Raw genomic sequence first — 23,426 nt, 5'->3', positions numbered from 1 at the left:
ATTAATAATTTAAATAAAATGAATTATAATTTAAACGATAATATTAAAAAATTTTTTATTTGAATATACATTAAATTTTTAAAAAATATTTAAATTATTCTATAGTTTTCAAAACATGTATGCATTTGTTCTATTATAATAAATATTAAACATTACTAAATATTAAATATTAATAAAAAATTCATAACAATATTTTAAAGATTTTTATTTTTTCAGATTTTATATGTAAAACAAAATAAAGCAGATAACAGCCTTCTTGTCCAGTGTTATCCAATAAGTCGTATCTTGGCTATCAGATGATTACTTAAGATTTTTCCTCGCTTCAACAATTTTCTCAAAAGTGTTTAAATCTATTTCTAATATATATATATATATATATATATATATATATATATATATATATATTTCGTTTAATATTAATTTAAACAAAAAAATTGAGTTTCCCAACACAATATTTTACAGGTAATAATTTATTGCAAAACAATCGTTTTACATCTAGTAATTCTTGGATCCATCATTAAAAAGTTACTATACAGGATTGATTACAGGATTTATTTTTGTGTACTAGTAATCTATCTAATCACACTTGACTCCCTTTGCCGTTTGCGTTAATCCAAGATTATCCAATAACGCCTGCGGACTTGGATCTCTTCCTCTGAATTTCCTGAATACCTCAGCAGCGGGATAACTACCACCCAAGGATAAGAATGTATTACGAAATCTCATGCCCAACTCCTTTTGTTGCGACTTGTCGGATTTGATCTCTTGAAAAGCCGTATATAAATCGGCAGCTATCATCTCTGACCAAACTTTGCTATAATATAACAATAAATTCAATCAATACTTATATAACAAAATTATTAATAATTAATTATTAATTGCGATAATAAACAACAGTTTGTTATTTCATTAATAAATTTCGCAACTTGATATAATAATTGTATAAATATCTGAAATTAAAACCATATATTTATTGGATAAAATAGATGTTTATATGCTATAATACCTGAAATATGCAGCTGCCCAATTGCCACTCCAAATAACATCGAAATTGCAGACATGAACATCTCTTTTTTCGAGAGGCAATACGAAATACTTTGGCCACAAACGTTTCATCATTTGTACCCAAAATGTTTCACTGTAATTTTAATAATATATATAAAATAAGACAACAGCGATGTCACTTCAATAAATCGTCGAATCGTTATGTTGAGAAAAAATATTTTATTTACTTTGTAATTGTAATTGATAACGCATAAATAAGATATAAATATTCAAATAATGTAGTTATGTTAAATGATTTAAAAAGAGCTTTAGAATTTAGGATTCGTTCAACAAATCCTAATTTTTTGTAAATTAACACAGACCTGGAATGCAACTCCAGATCCAAATGTGACAGATAAAGTTCCTTGCAAAGTTTGTAGCCGGCCAAATGCGATCTCATCCTTTTAATGCTTTCAATAGCTTCCGCGGGTAATGGTTCATTTGTTTCATAATGTTTTGAAATCTTTTGTAATATAAACGGTTCGTACAGCCTGTTGAATATATGAAATAAAATTAAATTATCAATATGTATTATACATTAACTTCTAAATTAAATAATTGCAATATTAAATATAATATAAAAGTATTAAAAATACGAGAGTAATCGAATGAATGGAATAAATTAAAAAATAACTTATTTTATTTTATACCAGTTCTCCATAAAGTAGTCGCAAATGAACACCGCATCCCATTCCACAAATGATAATCCTGCAATATCCGAATACTCAACTGTAGTTAGCAAATGTTGTAAACCATGTCCGAACTGCGATGTGCCAAAAAATTATAAAGAATTTGTTTTATTAACAAATAAAATATACAATACATATATAAATCAATTATTATGCTTATTATCTTATAAGCACAATGCGTATTACCTTCTGGAAGAGAACCTGCACATCTCTAAAGGAAAGCAGAGAGGGTTTATCACCTATCGGCGGTGGAAAGTTGAAAATTAGGGCAATCAATGGAGTACTATTGCCGACTTTACTTTTACTCTTAATTGTGGATATCCATCCCGAGTCCTGTTCCTTACGGAACTTCTCTGCTCCTCTGGCATAAGGATCTAGGTAGAAATTCGCAATGGGTACTGTGCTAGATATATTCAAGTCGAATATGTTAAAGAACCAGACATCCTTGTGCCAAATATCTGCTTTTTTGCTCTCTACGATTTTAACGTTAAAGAGAGTCTCGATGTGCTCGAAAAGACCCGACAGAACAGTCGGCAACGGAAAATACGGCCTCCATTTGTTTTCGTCGCAACTGAACAAGCAAAGAAAATTAGATACTTGAATACTTAGAAATTTTAAATAATATTTCAATTCTCACAAAGCATTTCATATTTTTGTATTCAAATAATTATACTTTGGAACGATTTTAGTATAAACATGTATAAGACAATATTTCCTATGCTAATTTGCTTACTTGAACATGTTGCGACGTTGTTTTCTACCCCAGAATGCAATATCCCATACCCTTAGAGTGTCATCAAAATCCCTCTCCTTTGCAAACTCGGTTAAACTTGCGATTTCTTGTTCCTGAGCCGGAAACGCTTTAGAAAAACATCAGATAGTTATTAATCAATTAATATAATCAATATAATCCAAGATCTATTATTCTATTATTAATCTATTATTAGCATATTCATAATTATCTATCGTTAGCATATTCATAATTATAGTAATATATTAGGATAAAAGTATATTAGCTTCCCAATATATTTAATTAATAATGTTAATGAAATGTTAATGCTTTTTTATGATTTTATTAACAAGTTAATTATCTCATAAAATGTAATAATCGATCACTGTTCTATCATATTTCTTATTTATAATAAATTAAATGATTACCAGTACTCCTAAGAATTTCTAATGTGTTGTGTAGATTCTCTAGATTACCGGCCATTTTTGTTTCCATACTCATCTCCGCATAATTTTTGAATCCTAAACGTTTTGCTTGTTCGATTCTTCTTGCTCGAAGTTCCTCCAATGTTACACTGGCCTGAACGGACCTCTCTTGATAATTAGAGCATCGAGTGACATCGGCATCCCAAATCGCTGCCCTCAATTTGCGATCAGGACAATATTCTGATTGAGGAAATATATATTAGTTGAAATTGTATTGTAGAACATTAATAAATTTTAATTTGTTTTTTAGTGAAAATATCAAAAACATGTACCCATAAATGGTTGCAGGATATATGGCTTTAAAGTGATTATCCAAGGGCCTGCATAAGGTTGTGTAGGATTGAGCGCAATGGATTTGAGATAGTTTTCTGGAAAATCCTCCACAATATGTTTATTTTGTATCGTCATACTGTATACAGCTGTAGAACTCTGAAAAATATTAAATATTAAAAAATCAATTTGTTGCCTTTCCTGCAATAAATTGCAAATGTTCACTAATATATGCCAAATATATGTTGCAATGGCAAAAATAAAATTTCGATAATATTGTTTCTTTACAGATAAAAAAAATCTTTGTGAGTTTTCTCGAATTTCTTTGTTATAATTATTATAATTATTATAAATTTATTTCAGATTACTTGACAGACCTCGTATTTTGCCTTATATTCTTTGATTTTCGACATGATATAATTGAGATCATCTGAATACATTTCAAATTCTTTGTCCTGCAATTGCAAGCCGTTCAAAGTTCCCTCTAACACATATTTGGTAAGCACTCTTTTCTGCGAATGTGTCAATTTGCTGTCCTTATTATCCAGCGCTTCCTTGCATGCTTTGAAAAGTGGCTTACTACCAAATTTACTAGCTATAGCTCTTGTGGCACGTTCATGAATACCAACATAACATTTCGTTGGCATCAGACTTTGATTGCCAAAGTACAAAGTCTTTGCTATACCCCAAGTGGTCTCCAGAGGAAGATATGCTTCCTCTATTGGATGCAACCAATCGTTAAATACATCTAAATTTTTCCTCGCTGTAAAAAAATTATGAGAATTAAGGATCAAGATCATAATTAGATATCAAATTCACATAGTAATTGTTCTATTATTGCTATTAATAACTAAAGTTTTATAATAATTTCTTATATTCTTATTTTTATTTTTATTTTTATTATTATTATATTCAATAAGTTTTATAATAATTTCTTATATTCTTATTTTTATTTTTATTTTTATTATTATTATATTCAAATTAGATATACAATAATTTTATAATATTAATCATTAAATTATGCTGTCAGCACTGAAATAAATTTAATTGGTACTTTCTTAACTATATTTAATTAAAATTTTCAAATAAGATGCTTTAATACTGATATTTAATAAATCATATGTTACCATTAGCTTGACAATTAATATTTACTTTCTATTTTTTCTAGGCTTTTCATCTTTTCTTCAAAATCTACAGTTTGTTTTCCAATGGCTGCTATGCATTTCTCAATTGTAATTGTATTAAACTCTGGTAAATTATCATTTTTTAACAAAGGATTCTTTTCCGATGATTCTTCACCTATTTCTGGAAGTCTTATCAAAGAATTATAAAATTACAAATGATTCATTTATATAAATATAAAAAAATTAATTTAGATATGAAACAAAAATAATCAAATATAGAAAAATTTAAAAAAGAGCAAGTATGTAAAGAAAGTAAAGAAAGATGTGTAAGAAATAGTCATATACTTTGAATAATATACAATACTTTGAATAATTATATAAATTAATATATTTAATATATTAATAACGATATAAATATATTGGAGGTATATAAGTTACATATAAATTACAAGACATATATTCAGATTATATAACATTTAAAAATATAATGTAAGAAATATATTAAATAAATTACACATAGACACGTAATAAACGATATAAATATGTAAATGACACAAAAAATGTCAAACAACATAAAATAGATTCAAAATAGATTCGTGTATAAAAATATAAATAAAACTTAAATTCCAAAGAATAAAAGTAAATTGAAATGTATAATGAATCAAAAATTTAAAAAACACAATAAAAATGCATGATTAAACGTTATAAGAAAAATATAAATAAAAGAAATAAGAGAAAATGCTGAGAAGTACTTGTTGAGAGAAACGTGAGTTCAGTAACATTTAACCTCCATGTAATAACAGAGATCGAACTTACAGGACTATATATCCGTGTCGTTTCGGAATTTTCAAAAAATTCCGTCGCGTTGAAGCGATTCGCCTCCCAAAAAAGGACACCGCCATTTTACACACAGACGCTTCCTCTTAAAATAATATTAGAAGTTCATTGCAATTTAATTGGAAAGAGGAATATTTCCAATTTAACCTAAAAACCGCTGCAGTCTGTGGTGCATCGATATATCGAATTGATATCGATATTGATCGATAGTGAAACGTATGTACACGTGATTACAATTTAGATTTATTTATCGACGATTAAAACCCTCTGCGCACAATCGAGGAACAAGAATAGAAATTAAGAATGGGAAACGAGAATAAATTTTTTTTAAATAAAAATTAGAGTTTCTTGCACTATATTTTGCAATTAAAATTTAGATAAATTCTATTAATTTGTATTGCAAAGTATAGATTTGTGAAGAGACACATCTACTTCGTATTATGAATAATTGTCATAATTAATATAAAGAAAATTATTCACATTAAATTATTTACGGCTAGATGGGAAAAACTAGATGGGGGCTAAATGGGAAAAACTAGATGGGGGTTAGATGGGAAAAACTAGATGGGGGTTAGATGGGAAAAACGAGATGGGGGCTAGATGAGAAAAATTAGGTGGGAGCTAGATGGAAAAAACTAGATGGGAAAAACTAGGTGAGGGTTAGATGGGAAAAACTAGATGGGGGCTAGATGGGAAAAACTAGATGGGGGTTGGGTGGGAAAAACTAGATGGGGGCTAGATAGAAAAAACTAGGTGGGGGCTAGATGGGAAAAGTTAGATGGGGGCTAGATGGGAAAAACTAGATGAAAGCTAAATGGGAACACTTTAATATTTAAACTATCATATATTTTATACGCAAAGAAAATATAATAAAATATCATCGCTCTTATAAACTTTTTGTTTATGATAACATGTGTGTATGACAAATATACAAATTAAACTAAATATAAAAATAAACTATCAGCAATGATAGTAGCTATTCACAAAGTAAGTGCAGACACTAAAAACGCATTATGCGCATGTTATTTATTTTCTTAAATAAAAAAAGCAAAAGTTATAGAAGTAAAATATAATACTGTTACATTGTATTAATCTTTTAATAAATACAATATACATAATTATCAAACCGATTTTCTCAGCCATTCGTAAAATAAGAGCAGCAATAGAATCAATTGAAATTAGAGAAAAAAGACAACAATAAACTTCAAACAAAAAAATAAGAGGAGTGCATTTTATGGTGATAAATACAATGGGAATAAATACAATACATTCATGACTTATGATCAGAATTTCAAGATATCGTTAACCTTCTTTATAAAATCTTCAAAATAAAGAACCATTATATCAAAATAAAGAACCGTTTTTTGCAAATTAAATCTTAATTACTCAGGAAATCTGACGGGCTGGAAAAATTTGACTTGCAGAATCGTTTTTACATCCGAATATCTATAAGAAACACCTTGTCTAGTTCAAAATAATTAAAAAAATAATTTTTTTGTAAACATTTTGTAAACTAAATGTTAATTATTGCCTAATTATTCAAATACGTGAAGTTCGCATGCCAGCATAACGGCGTCGTGCGCGTGCGATGTCGCGTTTTGAGGTTAGGTATCGATCAGTGCGCTGGCGCCGTTTTGGCAGCGACGGGGACGCGAGTTTGGTGCTCACCATGTTTCCATCCCGGCGGATTCCGCCGAATTGCGCGAGTTAGATGCTCCCCCAGTCATCGGCCCTTCCGTTACGATGACGTGTTGATCGCGAATCGCGAAACATGGCGCAGTCTATCCTCGACGCTCTGACAGGTAAAGAAAACGCGCGTCGTCCGTGATAGGCGGGGTGCACCGATCCCGGAAACGTCAACAATCTTGGCTTCCTAGTCCTCATCTGTAGACTCCAGTTTCTCTCCACGTTCACATCACGGCGATAGTTTCAAATGAATAGCGCAAAAATGTTTAGGCATTTTGGCAGAGAATATAGAAAATAGAAATCAATCTGAGAACTGTTGACTTAATTTGCCTGAAAAAGCTTTGAAATACTTGTCGTAGTATATTAATATTTAGTTGAATTAATATTTTTTTGCAGATGTCTCGCTGGATGGCTCCTCTGTGCAATCTTTGCTGGAGTCGCAAACCTTGATAGCTGAAGTGGAACAGTCAGGTACATGTTTGTATATGCAAAAAATAGATATCGTTAACAATTTTTTATTATATATGTTTATATATATATAAATGTTTTCTTTGTGATATATATATATAAATCACAACTATGTTTATTATATGATTTCAATATTTTTTTCAATAGCAATCGATCAGGATGAAGAGGATATATTCCAGTGCGGCAAGTGTAAAAGCCAGTTTACATCACTTCAAATGTTTGTTCTGCACAAGAGAACGCACCAGAAAACACAACAAACTGTGGACCTGACTCAGTTCTTAACAAATGATGAGAGTCAAGTAATGCATGTGGAAGATGCTGTTCAGGATGAGTCACAATACAATTCCCAGGAAACTCTTCAACTTGGAGAACCTATTATTCTCGAAGAAGCAGACATGTTGTTTAGGTACGTTACTACTATTAATAATTGAATATTCTCTGTAATTGAACTATTGTACATTTGTTTTTGAAATAAATTTATGTTTAAAGTTTGCGAGAATGAAAGCGAGAAAGAAAGTTTTATGCAGTGTGTAAATTTAAACTAAATATTTTAATACTTTGATTATTCGTTACTTTTTTTTAAATCATTTTCTGGCATGTATTTGGATCTCTGGAGTCATTTGTTACAGTGTGGACCAGGAGGCTGCTAATTATTTCATGACGGATTCCACATTTGGTGTACCGATCATCTTAAGTACAGAGAATCTGGATACTTTTGGTAACGCTGCAATCGAGGCGACAAGGGAAGACTCGAGTGAGATGCCGACAATACATCTACAAAACGATATCAGTTCGCAGGAGGACGCTTCGAGTCAGTCTGAACATCCTAGCATCTCGTTAACGGACAATGAGCCCCCCCTGGCAGACAACGAGCCGCCTTTGGAGGACAACGAATCCTCTCTCGAGAACAACGAGACATCCTTCCAGGACAATTCACTCGGTGAATCGGAAAACGGCATTAATCAAACGCAAAATTTAAGGGTGTGTGATTGGTGATCTTCTGCTTTCGATTAAAACAAAGAATACAAAAAAACTTGATTACAATATTAAATTAGATTACAATGCATGTTTTTAACTTGGTTGACTTGATTACTTTAAGAAGTTTAATTGAGAAATTTTTATTATGTAAATTTAAAAACGTAATTTAAATGCTTTCACATTACTTTTCTTAAATACTACTAAATCATATTAGAATGAGTAAATTTTTATAAAGTTCTTAATGCTAAAGTACATAAATTTGATTACAATGTTACAGTATAAGTGTGGTTATTGCAACAAGCAGTTCGCGAAGAAATTCTACTGGCAACAGCATGAACGTTCTCATACTGGAGAAAAGCCTTATCAGTGCGTGGTATGTGGACGTGCGTTTGCACAAAAGTCAAATGTGAAGAAACATATGTCCTCGCACAAAGTATGGCCCGGTACCGCCATTCACTCTTTACCGCCGGAAGTAAGGAATTTTTAATTAAACTATGTAAAATAGATTTCAAACCATATTTTATGTAAAAGTGTTAATTTTTGCAAAAATAAGTATGTGTACAGACTTTTCAGCGAAGTCTCGTATTTTATGCTCGCATACTATAACTAATTGTTTGAAATATTCTGTATTATATTTTACAAACGGAAGAAAAATTAAGCACAATTTAAGTTTTATTTTATATCTCTCATTCATTCATTCTTTTATTTTTAATTTTACTTTATCATTTTAACTTTATCATTTTACTCATTTTTTTTTTTTTTATTTTTTCTTAAAGGCGCCTCCGGACGGAAGTATAGATCGCACGTACCATTGTCAGTTCTGCAAGGAAACGTTTGACTCATACAAAGCTCTGAAGGGCCATTTAATCGTCTCGCATATGGCGTTGAAGGTGTACAAATGCGTGCAAAGCAGCTGCAGCATGATGTTCTCGGACTTGGAGGAGTTTCTGGAGCACACGCGCAGCCATAAGTGCTCGGAGTATCGATGCCACGTGTGCGGCGAGGTGTTCAGCACTCTGTCGGATCTCGGTCGCCATCAGTACGTTCACTCCGTCCAGAAGCAGAAGACCACGGAGAAGTACTACTGCTGCTCGACTTGCAAATCGTCATTCTCAAATCTGGAAGCATTGCAACATCATAAAGAGACCACTACGCACAATTATGTCTGTCTGCATTGTGGCAAGAGTTTCCTCATCGAGAGGTTCTTACGTCGTCATCTCAAGACCCATTCAGCATCGGCGAGATTCGCTTGTGAGGATTGCGGCAAGGCCTTCAAAACCGAGCAGTATCTGGCCAATCATAAGCTGATACACAGCGAGGAGACGCCTTTCACATGTCCAGTAAAAATAATTGCAATAATAAATAGATATAAAATCGGGATTTTATCGAGGGAGAGAGTGACCGAGGAAAATCAATATTATTGATTGCTATATCTATAAATATATAATCTATAAATATGATTATTTTTTTTTAATAACATTAAAATAATTTGCTGTAGCTGTATATTGATTAATTACGTATTGATATTTGCATTTTATATTTGAATTTGCAGCATTGTCCGGCTAGATTCAAGCGAAAAGATCGGCTGGGTCGACACATGCTGATCCACGATCTGACAAAGAGACTCAAATGTCCATTTCGCAACTACCTGGGCTGCATGAGTGAGTTTTCGCGGCCCGACAAGCTTAAACGGCATTTGCTGACACACAGTAACGTCAAGCGGTTCAGTTGCAGCCACTGCAATCGCAATTTCCATCGCGCACAAGCTCTTAAGCATCACGAGATGAACAAGCACAGTCTCAAGTGTGATATCTGCTCTCATGTGAGTATCCATCTTTAGTCTACTTTAAAAACATTAATTGAATAATTTGATAATTAATTATTTGTCATTATGCAGGCCTTTAAGACTAAAGAACAACTGGTTACTCACAATTGCGAGCAATCGAACGAGACCAAGAAGCACACGAGCTCGCAATTACCGAAAAAAGCATCCGGATCATTTAAGCCGAGGAAACCCACCCCAAAGAGACAAACATTATCAAAGACTGCAATTCCGCTTGCCGACAAAGAGAAATTAGAAAAACTCAAAGCTGACGAGATAGAAAGAAAAGTAATTTATATTTAGATCGTTCTTCATATTTTCTTATGTACTGTAAAACTTTCTTTTCCACTTTCTGATCGTATTTATCGATCTTCTATTCTTTTTTACAAAATATTTTTTATAAAATATTAATTATTTCGCCTGTAATTTTTATCTTATGGTTCTTTTAATTTAATAGAATATTTTTTTCTCCTTATTTTTTAATTAGTCTTTATTTTCATTGCAGACCGTCTCCGAAACATTCAGATCTGGCGATTTCGAGGAATTCAGTAAAAAAACCGGGAACATTTCTGTCGTCTCAAAAACAGTCGTTGAATCGTCCGGCGGTGAATTAAACGAGCGATCCGATTCGCCAGTTATGGATTTCGAAGACGATTTTAAACGCAACATGGAGTACTACTCGCCCCATGCAAACGAGTAGAGTTTTGCAATATATATACATATATATATATACATATACGTATATATATATATATATATATTTTTTTTATTCATATTTAAATTGTACATTAATTAGGACGTAGACAACCTCGTCGTAGCACGTGCAATGGGATCACCGAAATCGCAAGTTGCATTTTATATTCGCGTACGATATTTTGTAGTTTACATATCTGTGATAACTGTATTATAAATGCTCTATTGATATAAGTAACTTATACATATATATATACATTTGCGCGAACATCGAAGGTATTCGGTGTTGCCAATTTCGATTCTTCTATGAGAAAACTTGTCGTATAGCCGCAGCTGTAGTTTTAACTGATACTTCGAGTACCCTGTCGAACGCTTAACGTTCGTTAAATTTTTTTTAACGATCACAAGGCGTACGCGCGATATCAGAACTATAACGAAAAACACTTGACAGCGCGACAATTTCTTTTTAATTTATTTGTTATAAAATAATAAATCTAGACCAGAAGTCACAAGTGCGAAATGTGTAAAATAACTTTTAAGAAAGAATATCAATTTTATGAAATAGCCAAAGTTTGTATTATATATTATTAGCTGTTCCTAAAGATTCCTTCCTTTAGACTTGAATCCCAATTAAACAATGCTTCTTTAAAAACAAACCAGTTAATTTATTAAATTTAAATTAGTTTATTTAACTTTTTAATGTTTATGTAGAAAATTTAAAATCTAAACACAGTGTTTTACGTTGCGTGAAAAAGGGAGATTACATTTTCTAATGCAGTATTAACTCAAGCATTATAGTGTGTAAGCTATTATCTTAAGATAATGTTCGGAAGGAAGTGGTTAACGAAACCACAATCAATGTTTGGAAGATAGGAATAAGAGTCGTATACGTTGCAAAATCGAGACTTCCTCAACTACTTCAACGTGCGCAGTTATTAGTTAACCGACTTAAAGAGATCATGCCGTTTCGCAAAACATATCATGTTAACAATCGGGAGCAAGGCAAGATTGTTCAACGGGATCAGTCATACAAGAGTTGCCTCGCCACCTTGCTTATCTTCTTCTTCATGTGCCTCATTCTTATTCTCGCTAGCGTATCCTGGAGAACGCGATATAGTAACCACGAACCACAGGTATATCATTGAATTAAATGTCTAGAGATTAATACTATATCTTTAGAGACATTATCATTAATGAGCAAAAAATTACATGAAAAAATAGAAATTTATCTAACAAATTTAAGAAAATTTCGCAGATTTATAATTTTACAAATTTATTATATTTGTCTCAATCTTAATTAAATAATTAATTAATTTTAAAAAGTTTTTCTTCTCAATTACATTGGTAATTCAGTTATCTATATATTTTGAGCAAAATTTTTTTGTTAAAAAATATGTGAAAGAATATGTATGTGTGTGTGTGTGTGTGTGTGTGTGTGTGTGTGTGTGTGTGTGTGTGTGTGTGTGTGTGTGTATTAAACTTATTTCATTTATATCCATATTTTATCAATTTATATTTTTTAAACAATATATATATATTTATTTATTAATATTTACTTCTAAGAAATTTATCTTTAAATAATTTTATTGTGGATATTTCAAAAACTAGCATCATTATGGAGAACACATGAAAGAAGAAACAAATGCAACGATTCTAACAACTCAGAGAACTTCAACAACAAAAAGAGGAATTCTGTCGAACACTCAAACTCCAGAAACAACAATCACTAGGACCACAAAAAACTATAGATCAACAGAGGAAGTCGATGTCATTAGCACTAAAGACAATTTGAAGAAAAATGTTAAAGGATCTCGTATGTTCGAACATTACCACGAAAATAAAACGAACGAGAATAAAACAACAACGTTTTCTACATCTGTACATCATGAAGTTACTGAAAATTATATTACGGAATATACAAAAACTGTAGATACTGAAGATTATATTCAGAAAAGTATAGAAATTACGGAACAAAATATTGATTCAATTACATTGCCACGTGATGTTATAACTGATAATGTTATTGATAATCGCATCTCTTCAACATCACCAATTATTGATTCCACTACGAAAGACATTCCAATTGTTGAAGTTGTAAACAACGCTACAACTTCAAAATCCACTAAGGAAGCTATAACCGTAAAATATTCCATTGATGAATATAGCTCGGACAAATCAGAAGTTGAGATTGTGATTAATAATGTAACGATTCCAACATTATCAACTCGCTTGAACGAGCTGGAAGAGAACACTTCCGAAAATTCTACAAAACAGTTAGAAAAATTAAGAAATGGTGTTGTAACAACTGATAACATTGTATCTTCAACACCAAGTCTTCAGATTGATTTTGAAGAAAGCACAAGTGTTAATAGTTTCTTCAATAGAACTCAATATTCCGAGAAATCACAGTTTGAAGTAACAACAAATGATATTACTGTTTCAACATCATCAACTCTATCAGACCTTAAAGAAAACAGGAATACAGAAAATCTTACAACGGAATTCTTAAATTATGAGAGCAAAGAATACAATGCGACATTAATTGATAAAAATGTAATGCGAGAGAGCTCTCCTGTTATAAATTATACTCTATTATACTCTACGAATGAAAAGTTTTCAACAACTACGGACGTTAAAAATGTAATGAAAATTTATATATTAAAATTTGTTTTTTTAATATTTGATATATTAATTTTTTAAATAATTTATATTATATTTTTCTAAATTTTTTAATTTTTAATATTTAATCTACACTCTTTAGATATTTTCAAATCTGCGGAACTTACATAAATATATTTATAATATATATATATATATATATATAAAATATAAAAAATTTAAATATAAAAATATAAATTAATAATTAATATAAATTATATATATATATATATATATATATATATATATATATAAAATATATACATAATTTTATAGGAAGCTGAAGATATGATAAATAAAACTATGAATGCAGATAATCGTATTATCGAAAAATATAATGAGAATGTGACTTCTGGTAAAATGGAGAATTACAGTGTGTGGTCCAATTATGCGAACATATCTACTACTTCTGTTTTCAATTATGCAACCAGCAGCACAGCCATCCCGATAAGTTACGACGAAATGAATTTTACAACCACGCTTCTCGATAAGAATACAAACGTGTGCGAGACGAAACATTGCAAGCAGATCGTCAGCAGGATGCTATCTTATATGAATCATTCGGCTGATCCCTGCTATGATTTCTACGAGTACGCCTGCGGTGGCTTCGAGGCTAATCCGCAGCTGACAGACGAAGATCTAGTTCGAAAATCCAAGAATTATCAACGAATCGCCAGTAAATTTGTTAATATTAAGATAAATTATTAATGAATCGCTAATAGGCTAATTTTTATTAATTTATTGTTAAATTATTTAAATGATTAATTAAGTATAATTATTTACAAGTCGAAACATTTCTTCGCGGAAGAAAAGTTTGCCAATTTTTGAGCATTTTTACATCTGACATTCTACACGCTAATTATCATTTAAATAATTTTAGATCAAATGTTAAAAGAGAAGCGCGAAAACGTGCACTCGCCTTTTGCGACATACTACGATAGCTGCGTACAATATGAAAGAGATATGAGCTACAGCGAAAGGATAAAAATGGGTAAATTGAAACTATCAAGCATCTAATAGTCAATAGCTTCAAATGAAGATTTATATGTGAAATATAAAGATAATAAAACTATAAAATTTGTTACAGCAAGCGATGCATTAAAGAAAATAGGAAAGTTTTACATATCTATGTCGCATGATAATCACATTGACTTCACTGATTTATTCGCCCGATTAATGTTACACCACAGGTAAATTTTCAGAAAGTATATTATAAAGTATATTATCTTTTTTGAAATATTATAAATTATCTTTAAAATGTTACAAAGTTCTTTCAAGTATTATAAATTATTTTTAAATTAATTAATTTTTTTTTTTAATTTATTAAGCAATTAACTGTCTGTGATTAATCCACAGCGCTCTTCTATTCGACGTTGTACCAGAATTAGACGATCACCGGCCAAATAGTTTCACGTTGAAAATTGGCCCTACGACGTATGAGAGTCCTTTTAAAGCGGAATACGTAGAGGATCCGTGCTTCGAAGACCAAGTCGAAGCGAAATATGTGGATCTCGAAATGTTGTACAATAATTATATAAAGTGCAAGGTAAAAGTCGCTAAGTTATCACGAATTGTTCAAGAGGAAAATTTAAAGAATCCATCAAATTAAAATTTTTTTTAATAATATGGAGAAAAAAGAAAAAGAATTTTGCTTCTGTTTTTATAAAATCTCTCTCGTTTTCAGCCAAAGTTCCTTTGTTAACAAAATTTCGACTGGGATTCATGGGATAATTAGATAATTATATAAAATATATATTGAGAAATTAATAAGATGTATTAAGTTGACAGCAAGTAATTACTCTTGTTTTTATTTTGCAGAATAACACAAGCGATGTTATGAGATCCATTAGGAAAGCGCTGATAGAACTTGACGTTTTTAGAGAATTAAATGATAGCTATTTAGAATGGGATATACAATCCAAAACCATTCACATAATCGATTCTGTTATAATGCAAAAATACTTTTCGGTAATTAAGTCTGTAATAAACATTTTGCCGATCATTTTTATCCATCAGTAAAACGATTTTTCTTCGATCAATTCTGCAGCACTTCCCGTCCAAGAGTAAAATACAGGAAACGTATTTGATGAACAATTACAGTGGAATAAGTTTAATCGAGTTGCAGAGCAACAGCGCTTTCGTGAGTAACAAATGCAGAGAAGTTCAGTTCAATTTTTCCGTAAAAATGAAGAAAAAGATTATGGAATCAAATCATGTTTAATATTCTTATTTCTCAAAACTTCTTAACTTTTCTTAACAGTGTCTCATTCTTCACTTTAATTTTCTCTCGCAGATAAACTGGACGCAATTAATTCGCTCGTTAACAGGAATAGTAACTAATGAAAAGATTCATATTTATTTCTACACCGCCTTGATTAAAGGTTTAAATGGATTAGAGGAATATGCTAAAGAGGATTCTATGGGTCTTAACAATGCGATAATGGGATTATACGCGCATAAACTTTATCAAGAGGTAATTCACATGTTGTACAAAATCCTGCATTCTTCGAGTAATAAAATAAAAATATGAGTCTAAAATATGATAAATCTAAAAATATGAGTTATATTATATAAATAATTTAACGTAACAGAATTATTATTTCTTAACAGATTTATATTATATTATATTAACTAAAATTTTTGCAGTTAGTTCTGCCGAAACATGATAATGTAAAGAATTATTGTCTGCACGTGGCTAGTTATCTCCTACAGATAGAAGCATCCAGTTTGTATGTATCGTCTTTTACTGACCACGAAATAACGCAAATGAATGAAATAGTAAGTGAAACTTAAGTTAAAAGAATAAATTTTCAATTTAAATTTACAAATTATTTTTTATTCTTTGACGAATCCTGTTACTTCATTCGATAGACGACAAGAATATTCGATAAGTTGAAACAAACGTTATCAACAAAAATGCAAGAAGAACAATGGGCAAAAGAAGAAGCACGAGAAGAATTGTTAAAAAAGATCGACATTCTCCAACTTGCACTGCCTGTTGCTTCTTATTTCAAGAATAGAAACTCGTTATATAACGAGTTTAATGTGTCAGAGGTGATTTTTTATTTTTTTAAGATATAAATCGATATTAATATTATCAAAGTTAACATAAGAGACGAAAATATAGAAGTTAAATCAAAAAGCAAACATTGTATAAATATAATATCATTTTTATTACATTTAGAAAATTATATAATTATAATATTATATATTTTTTATTTTGAATTCTTTTCTTATTTTAAGATTTATTTTTCTCTATTGATATTCGTTATCATCGAATTATCCTGTATATCTTCCTGTATATTTTTTTAATTACATGATTCGCAATCAAATTTCAGCTAATTCTATCTGACAATTATTTCAACAACTCGATGATTCTATTGAAAAGATATAGAACTCTAATGTACACCGAATTAAGAAGACAAATTGGCGATCCAAAGCAAATGTAAATAAGATACAAATAATTAATTTACGATTAATTAGTATCAGAACAAATTCAAGAATAGAATTCTAGATATCCTTCATTGCAAATATTTCTATATTTCTATATTAGACTTTTTTGTACATGGACTAAACTTGGTAATATAACTTAAAATTTTATATCTTTAACTTTAAGAATCTCTATCTTCAATTTTTCAAATTTGAAAAACTTTTTAGATTTTGAATTTTTATTAATCAAACTATTACAGTTGGACATATTATGCGACACCATTCCAGTCAAAGGCAGAAGTAATCTACGCCTTAAACCTTATCATGATTCCTTATGGTATCATCGATTGGTCCTTAATAAATGACGAATCATCCTTCGATTATCTTTTGCTAGCAAGACTTGGAAATTTAATAGCTCATCAGATTGCCCATCATTTTGACGCGAATGGTAAATGGCACTATAACTAATCATATCTAAATCTATATCATAAATATCTAAAAATTGTATAAATCATTGATGATTGTATGAATATTTATGAATATTTATCATAAATCTTTTTATCATTTTTAAATTTTAAACAACTAAATATAATTTATATCAAAAACTTTTAATAGAAAAATTATAATTTCAAAAATTAAATTTTAATTTGAATCATAAGAATTATTTCTTCTTTATAATAATTTTTAATTGTATAATTCTCTGATGTATTATTAGGTATATACTATTGGAATCAAACTAGGAATATTAACTATTCTTTGATGTACGAGAATGAAGCAACAGACACGACTTTTGAAGAATATATCAGCTGTCAAAGGGACAATCTGTACCAAGAATCTATAAATTGGATATTACCTCTCACCGATCAAACTGTGTCCTTTAAGGTAAACTGATGTTTAATTACGCAACGCATGAAATAATAAAATTTGTTGGGAAAATCTTTTACGTGGTGAGGTTTAAAATAAAACGCGGTATTTCTTTTGCGTGACGCTCGATTTATTAAATCGTTCGCAGACGCAAATATATCGACAAATATTGTAAATATTCTAGATCCCGCAGTTGACCTTGAACGAGCGGTTGTCTGAAATTATGGGACTCAGACTAGCCTATGACACTTTGGTTCTTTGGAAATCGAATGCGAAACCATTACCGTGGATACAACTCGGCATCGATCAATTATTCTATCTCGCCTACGCTCAGGTACTGTTCTCACAGTTCGTTTTACATTAACGTCATTTAGTAGGGTTCCTCTCGTTTCGCAAAGCATCCCAGAAAATGTTTTGACGGTTTTCAAATCTTCTGAGATATTTTCGATGACAATTCAGTGGTAAAATCCAAGTATTCACAAAGATCATGGACGATTATTAGTTTCTTCGAAATTTATGATTATCATTGAGTTGCTTCGGATGATTAACATTTATCGTTGTCTTTACATTTTTGCCGTTATAGATGTATTGCACGAAGATGCCACTCACGTCATCGTACATCTCCCTCTACGAGAGCGAGAACTTGCCAAGCCGGATACGCGTGTTCGTCTCCGCGTCGAATAGCAAGTTCGTCGCCGAAGCATGGGAGTGCCCACTCGGCTCACAGATCGCGCCCAATAACATTTGCAGCGTGTTCCCATACATCCAGGACTTCCAGGAGATCCAGATGACCCCGGAGTAAAGATCTTTCGCAAAAATGACATTAAATGGATAACTAATGTCGCGGACATTGTGATTTAGCCAATAATTTAGTCGATGCGACTTACAGTTAGGCGAAACGGACAAAATGATAGGCACAAAAACAAAACCCGGATATATTCATTCTGTGATTCGTGGCAAATATTTCTAATGTATTGTTTCAAAATTGAATTAAAAAAATACTAAATATGGCTTCACCATGCGATCGTAAAACTCTCTTCAATTCTAAAATCTAAAAAAGAAAAAAAAAAACAAATTGGAGAACATGTGTTTTGCTTCTGTATTCCTTAATGTATGTATGTAAAGAGATTCTCGTTTCACGTACAATAAAAATGTGTTTTAAATTTAAAAACAATGCCTTGATAAAAACGTTGTCGCATTGTTTGCGAGGTAACATAGGCAATGTTGAAAAAGGAAAAAAAAATAGGCGAACGTGATCATTGAATGAATATGGATCGATGAACGGTTTTCTCCTGAAGTTCACATCAAACTCCCATAAAAATCGAAATCGTTAAATTGGAACATCCATGGATTATTCAAGTGATAACAACGTTCTCCATTTATTCTGAGGAACAAAAGTAACAATAGCTTTGGAGATCACTCACACCACATCGCAAACAATTAATTCGCACGCATGCGAATCATCATTATCATTCATCCTTCTTTTACGCATGATTGTCCTATTCGACTAGAAAGTATAATTAATGTTCACAATTCACTATCGAACAATCTTCGTTTTTTCTCTCACAGTTCCTTCTTATCCAACTCTTCCACAGACTTCGTACGACGAGCCATATTCCCTAGAATATATAGACTCATTTATAAATAACTCATTAAAATGCATTAAAACTGTTGCGTCGACTGAGTTGTGACATTTGAAAAAGAAATTTAATTTAAAATGCACAGTAGAGAATAAAAACAAAAATAGAATTAAAACATTAAAAAATATATATTTAAACAAGATTCTTGACTTTTCCAATCTGATTATTTTTTAATAAGAAAAGTCGAGAAATGATTTATTATATATATTTTTTTAATTTAAAGAAAGCAAAGATATGAGGATTTAGAAAAATAAAATTTTCAGAAATTAAAGAATTAAAATATTTCAAAATCCAAAAGTCCAAATTTTCTTAGGATCTAATGTTCCAAGAATATGGAATCCTGAAATTTATAAATTGCAATAAAAACATCCAACCGTCAAAAAAATTTGCCCAAATAATTAACCATTGTTTTTTTTATCGAGAAAAAAATTATCAATAAAAATAAAATAATCGAATTAGAATATCAGAACAAATAATAGATAAGTTTCAAAATGACTTTTAAAGTTTCAAGTTGTGTGCAATACAATAGAACATCACAGAAGCAGCAAACAGTTAATCAAATGTCGCAAATTCAGTACTTGTAAGTCATCGAGCGATTATACATCATACGCATAATCGATCAACACATACCGCTTATATCCGTGTCAAACTTGCTTAAGTGGGAGACAGACCGCCTTATAGTGGCTTTCTTTTCCGTCTGTAGTGATCAGTGCCATGCAATTAAAAGGAGCAACAAGAGTTAGTTACAAAAATTAATAACCAACTATTGACGCTTATATCTGCTTAGACGACACATAAAATCATCATATAAATGCGCAAAAAAAAAATAGAAGTTTATGCGATACTTTCAAATTATTATGAAATTATATATATTATCTTTTCACTTTATTTTCTCTGATAATATTATAGTAATAAATTATAATAACAAATATATTATAGTAATTATTATAGTAACAAATATTATAGTAATATTCTTTTTAAATTTTCTATTTTTAAAAGTTTAGAATGAAATTAAAATTTCAATGCTTACCTCAAAGTATCGATGCCATAAAACACAGCCATAGACACAAAGAACGGAGACTAGAGACTGGCAGAGCAGCCAAAGGAGAATATTCAGAGCCTGAGTGCGCTCAAATAGAGCTGCACCATGACGTATACATAGCAAGGCTTCTGTTACCATGATTGCCCCATAGACCCAACACTGCGTGCCCACTCGACTACACGTTGGGTCAGTTACATACATATAATACTGTCTGTAATTTTAATAACAAATATTATCTTAAATGTCCAAGTATTTTGACTTGCAATATTTTATTAAAGTATTTTAATAAATCCATTGATCAACAAAATTATTTTAAAACTCCGAAATATTAATGTGTCTATTCTTAAAATCATGTTATATAATTTATTTTAATATAATATTTAACTGACATAATTAATAATAATTAATGATATCTTTTTTCAAATTATCTAGATTCTAATATCTAATATTCTAAAATTTCAAACTTAAATATTCATATTTAACACAAACACAAAATTCTAAGTTACTCAAAATTTCTGAGATTTAGCCAAAATTCAATCGTATATATAAAATCTCGAAAGTCGCATACTCACCTAACGGATGGCGCAACTATAACGCCGATTAACACTAATCTGGCCACGACAAATGGATGAGATGGAGGAAATTCATAGACGTGCTTCAAGAAAAAAGTATTCAATTCGGAGACTTGCCAGAATATCACTAGCTGGCACAAGGCGACAAGTCGCATATGCGTGCAAGTTGGATCCAGCCATCTGACAGACGTCCAACTACCAGGGGTAAACTGTAACATTGCTCGTTTCAGTTTCCCAGTGGTACTCTCGATATCACGAATGCTGACCCACCTGTATTCGAGAAACAAGACAAGTAGTCATTCAGTACTTTTCAATATTCTTTATTAAGAAATGAGGAAAGAAAAATTTTCTCTATGAAATAGAAATAAAGATTTAATTAAACTAGGATTTAAACTCACTTGTATTCTCTCATCTCCAATATGGAGCAGATTTTCAGGCCAACCCAGATACCCAAACCATTGCATACTAGGACGTCCAGAATCAACGCGTCCCACCAACATTCGATGAAGTTTGGCAATAAATGAGCAAAAGCAATCTCGGTCACCTCCCACATGACGCTGATGGCCCAGAGGATACCAAGATGACGAATCAGAATGGCCTTGAATGCCCAGCCGAGAAAGTGAGCTAATGCAAACACATCCAAGTGATTCCAGATCTTCTCCACTGTAACATCTGAGCAATTGACACCGTACTCCTTGTCCATGTCAATGTGGAAAGATGCTAAACCTGGATCTATCCATACCAGGATCCTTCTGACTGTTTCATAATTTTGAAACAACAAGAACAGCAAACCCATCAGATAGAGCACACTGCAGCCGAACACTATCCGCCATACCACTGGATGAGGTCTGGTGAATGGACCATTGGGAAATGTCAAGACTGATATAATGAGGAAGAAGAAGATAACACACAACATGCCCGCCCACATGTTGTCCTCCACATTGGTAGTATTTCTGAAACAGATGTTTATCAAAGTATATAATGGATATTTCAATAGTATGCATAAATGTCTAGTACTATCACAAATTATATAAATTTTTTTATTAAATTACTATTATAAATAATCGAAATTAGAATAGTCAAAGTAAGCAAAATTTATACTGAATTTCAAGAAAATTGTTGGAATTTTTATCTGTCAATCGTAATATAAATATAATAATTAATATGTATTCTACTACATAAAAAAATTAAAGCCAAATCAATATAAAGGTCAAATTTAGAATTCTATAATAATTCTATAATAATCTTTATTTAAATGAGAACCTTATTATATAAATATAATAAAGTATTATATTTATTATATAAAGAATTTTCATTAAACTTTATTTAAATAAGAAAAATAAGAAAAAAAAATAAAAATATTAAGTAGAATTAATAGGTGTAACAAGTTATATAACAAATATAAAATATAGAACAAAACAAAAGCGTTAGTAGACAAGCCAAGGACAGATCATAATCAATTTACAATGTGTTTAAAATTAGTAAAATTTATCATACATTTCATTATCTCAGAAAAAATATTCTTTTTCATATAAAAAATTAAGATTCTTTTATATTTTTTAGACTTGTTTTTTTGATTAAATTTCTTGTACAATTCATCTTTTCTCTTTGTTTTTCTATATTGAAGAAAGAAAGAAGAAAAATGAATTGTACAAGAAATTCAGCCAGAAAGAAACCTTATTATTATAACAGCCTTATAATAACACAATAACATAAACGCTCCATCATTTAAAGCACAATGCAAAGTACAAAATTTTAGATCAGTGCCAAAAATTTTTAATTGTCCTTAAATCAAAATTAGATAACCTAATCTGCTCGTGACAAATATGAGTCTATCATTACGCGAAATTTCCCTCAGTTTCATTCACTAGTCTCCACGTGGCCTTTCAATCGAATAACACTACGAGCGAGAGAAAATAAGAGGGGAGAAATATAAGCGAGTTACGATCCGCGAGATCTCAAAAGATAAAGAATCACAAGGCAAGCATCCACCTGGCGAATGCCGAATATATGACCGCGCCGATGGAGATGAGTAGCAAGGTGATCGTATGCGGTTTGTAGAAGAACTCAAGGGAAATATCGTCGACCGGCCTTTCATTGATGCTCGGGAAGCTGTCGGTCCCGGCGCGAAGTCTCTGTTCCTCGGCATGATCAACGAGACTGTTGGCGGTGGTGGCCGCCTTGGCGTTCTCCTCTCGCAGTATTATCGTCATCCTTCGATGATGGTATCCTCTGCCTCAGCCACGTTCGACCACCATCGGCGAACAAACACACGCGTGATTCTCGCGCCGAAAGTGCCTACTCTCGCGCGAACACGCTTGCGACGAACTGGCCTGCCTGAAGTTGCGTGCGCACGGCGCGTCAACAACGCGACGGCGACCGCGCACAACTTCAC

The 23,426-nt window shown here is 31.2% G+C and overlaps 4 protein-coding genes across 4 annotated transcripts; 2 read left to right on the top strand and 2 right to left on the bottom strand.

The window, feature by feature from the left end:
* Nucleotides 1-454: 454 nt before the first annotated feature.
* LOC105424480 (uncharacterized) lies at nt 455-5,370 on the bottom strand. Its single transcript, XM_011634730.3, has 11 exons — nt 5,159-5,370; nt 4,371-4,531; nt 3,596-3,981; nt 3,221-3,377; nt 2,892-3,128; nt 2,467-2,593; nt 1,920-2,304; nt 1,695-1,807; nt 1,368-1,535; nt 1,007-1,138; nt 455-814 (listed from the first exon to the last, which is right to left on the bottom strand). Exons 1-11 carry the CDS (start codon nt 5,242-5,244, stop codon nt 577-579), a joined length of 2,190 nt encoding a protein of 729 aa, XP_011633032.2. The 5' UTR covers nt 5,245-5,370; the 3' UTR covers nt 455-576.
* Nucleotides 5,371-6,751: 1,381 nt separating this feature from the next.
* Nucleotides 6,752-11,396, top strand: LOC105424483 (uncharacterized). The gene is made up of 9 exons (XM_089073577.1): nt 6,752-6,981; nt 7,262-7,336; nt 7,481-7,739; nt 7,963-8,314; nt 8,589-8,783; nt 9,088-9,651; nt 9,864-10,133; nt 10,209-10,421; nt 10,639-11,396. The coding sequence occupies exons 1-9, from the start codon at nt 6,951-6,953 to the stop codon at nt 10,831-10,833; spliced, it is 2,154 nt and encodes a 717-aa protein (XP_088929703.1). The 5' UTR covers nt 6,752-6,950; the 3' UTR covers nt 10,834-11,396.
* Nucleotides 11,397-11,538: 142 nt separating this feature from the next.
* Nucleotides 11,539-18,951, top strand: LOC105424484 (endothelin-converting enzyme 1). The gene is made up of 16 exons (XM_025217625.2): nt 11,539-11,959; nt 12,435-13,466; nt 13,761-14,160; nt 14,365-14,475; nt 14,572-14,674; nt 14,841-15,030; nt 15,303-15,452; nt 15,532-15,624; nt 15,778-15,957; nt 16,131-16,262; nt 16,356-16,538; nt 16,823-16,929; nt 17,174-17,361; nt 17,629-17,795; nt 17,962-18,111; nt 18,361-18,951. Exons 1-16 carry the CDS (start codon nt 11,786-11,788, stop codon nt 18,577-18,579), a joined length of 3,579 nt encoding a protein of 1,192 aa, XP_025073410.2. The 5' UTR covers nt 11,539-11,785; the 3' UTR covers nt 18,580-18,951.
* Nucleotides 17,886-23,394, bottom strand: l(3)77CDf (phosphatidylserine synthase 1 homolog l(3)77CDf). Its single transcript, XM_011634739.2, has 6 exons — nt 23,024-23,394; nt 21,430-21,984; nt 21,032-21,301; nt 20,448-20,670; nt 20,048-20,114; nt 17,886-19,396 (listed from the first exon to the last, which is right to left on the bottom strand). The coding sequence occupies exons 1-6, from the start codon at nt 23,242-23,244 to the stop codon at nt 19,341-19,343; spliced, it is 1,392 nt and encodes a 463-aa protein (XP_011633041.2). The 5' UTR covers nt 23,245-23,394; the 3' UTR covers nt 17,886-19,340.
* Nucleotides 23,395-23,426: the final 32 nt, after the last annotated feature.

Source organism: Pogonomyrmex barbatus, unplaced genomic scaffold, assembly GCF_055798465.1.
Source record: "Pogonomyrmex barbatus isolate J1 unplaced genomic scaffold, ASM5579846v1 scaffold15, whole genome shotgun sequence".
In the NCBI taxonomy this organism is placed as follows: domain Eukaryota; kingdom Metazoa; phylum Arthropoda; class Insecta; order Hymenoptera; family Formicidae; genus Pogonomyrmex; species Pogonomyrmex barbatus.
Note: the sequence above shows the minus strand (reverse complement) of the source record. Positions and strands in the feature narration are given on the sequence as shown.

Excerpts from the sequence above, each read along its gene's own strand:
- LOC105424484 (XM_025217625.2), top strand. The coding sequence starts at position 11,786 with ATGCCGTTTCGCAAAACATATCATGTTAACAATCGGGAGCAAGGCAAG. Across the intron at positions 15,453-15,531 it reads TAATGCAAAAATACTTTTCG|CACTTCCCGTCCAAGAGTAA; the intron begins GTAATTAAGTCT and ends TCAATTCTGCAG. Across the intron at positions 18,112-18,360 it reads TCTATCTCGCCTACGCTCAG|ATGTATTGCACGAAGATGCC; the intron begins GTACTGTTCTCA and ends TTGCCGTTATAG.
- LOC105424480 (XM_011634730.3), bottom strand. The coding sequence starts at position 5,244 with ATGGCGGTGTCCTTTTTTGGGAGGCGAATCGCTTCAACGCGACGGAAT. Across the intron at positions 2,594-2,891 it reads AGAAATTCTTAGGAGTACTG|CGTTTCCGGCTCAGGAACAA; the intron begins GTAATCATTTAA and ends GTTTTTCTAAAG. Across the intron at positions 1,536-1,694 it reads GACTACTTTATGGAGAACTG|GCTGTACGAACCGTTTATAT; the intron begins GTATAAAATAAA and ends TATATTCAACAG.
- LOC105424483 (XM_089073577.1), top strand. The coding sequence starts at position 6,951 with ATGGCGCAGTCTATCCTCGACGCTCTGACAG. Across the intron at positions 7,337-7,480 it reads AGCTGAAGTGGAACAGTCAG|CAATCGATCAGGATGAAGAG; the intron begins GTACATGTTTGT and ends TTTTTTCAATAG. Across the intron at positions 8,784-9,087 it reads TTCACTCTTTACCGCCGGAA|GCGCCTCCGGACGGAAGTAT; the intron begins GTAAGGAATTTT and ends TTTTTCTTAAAG.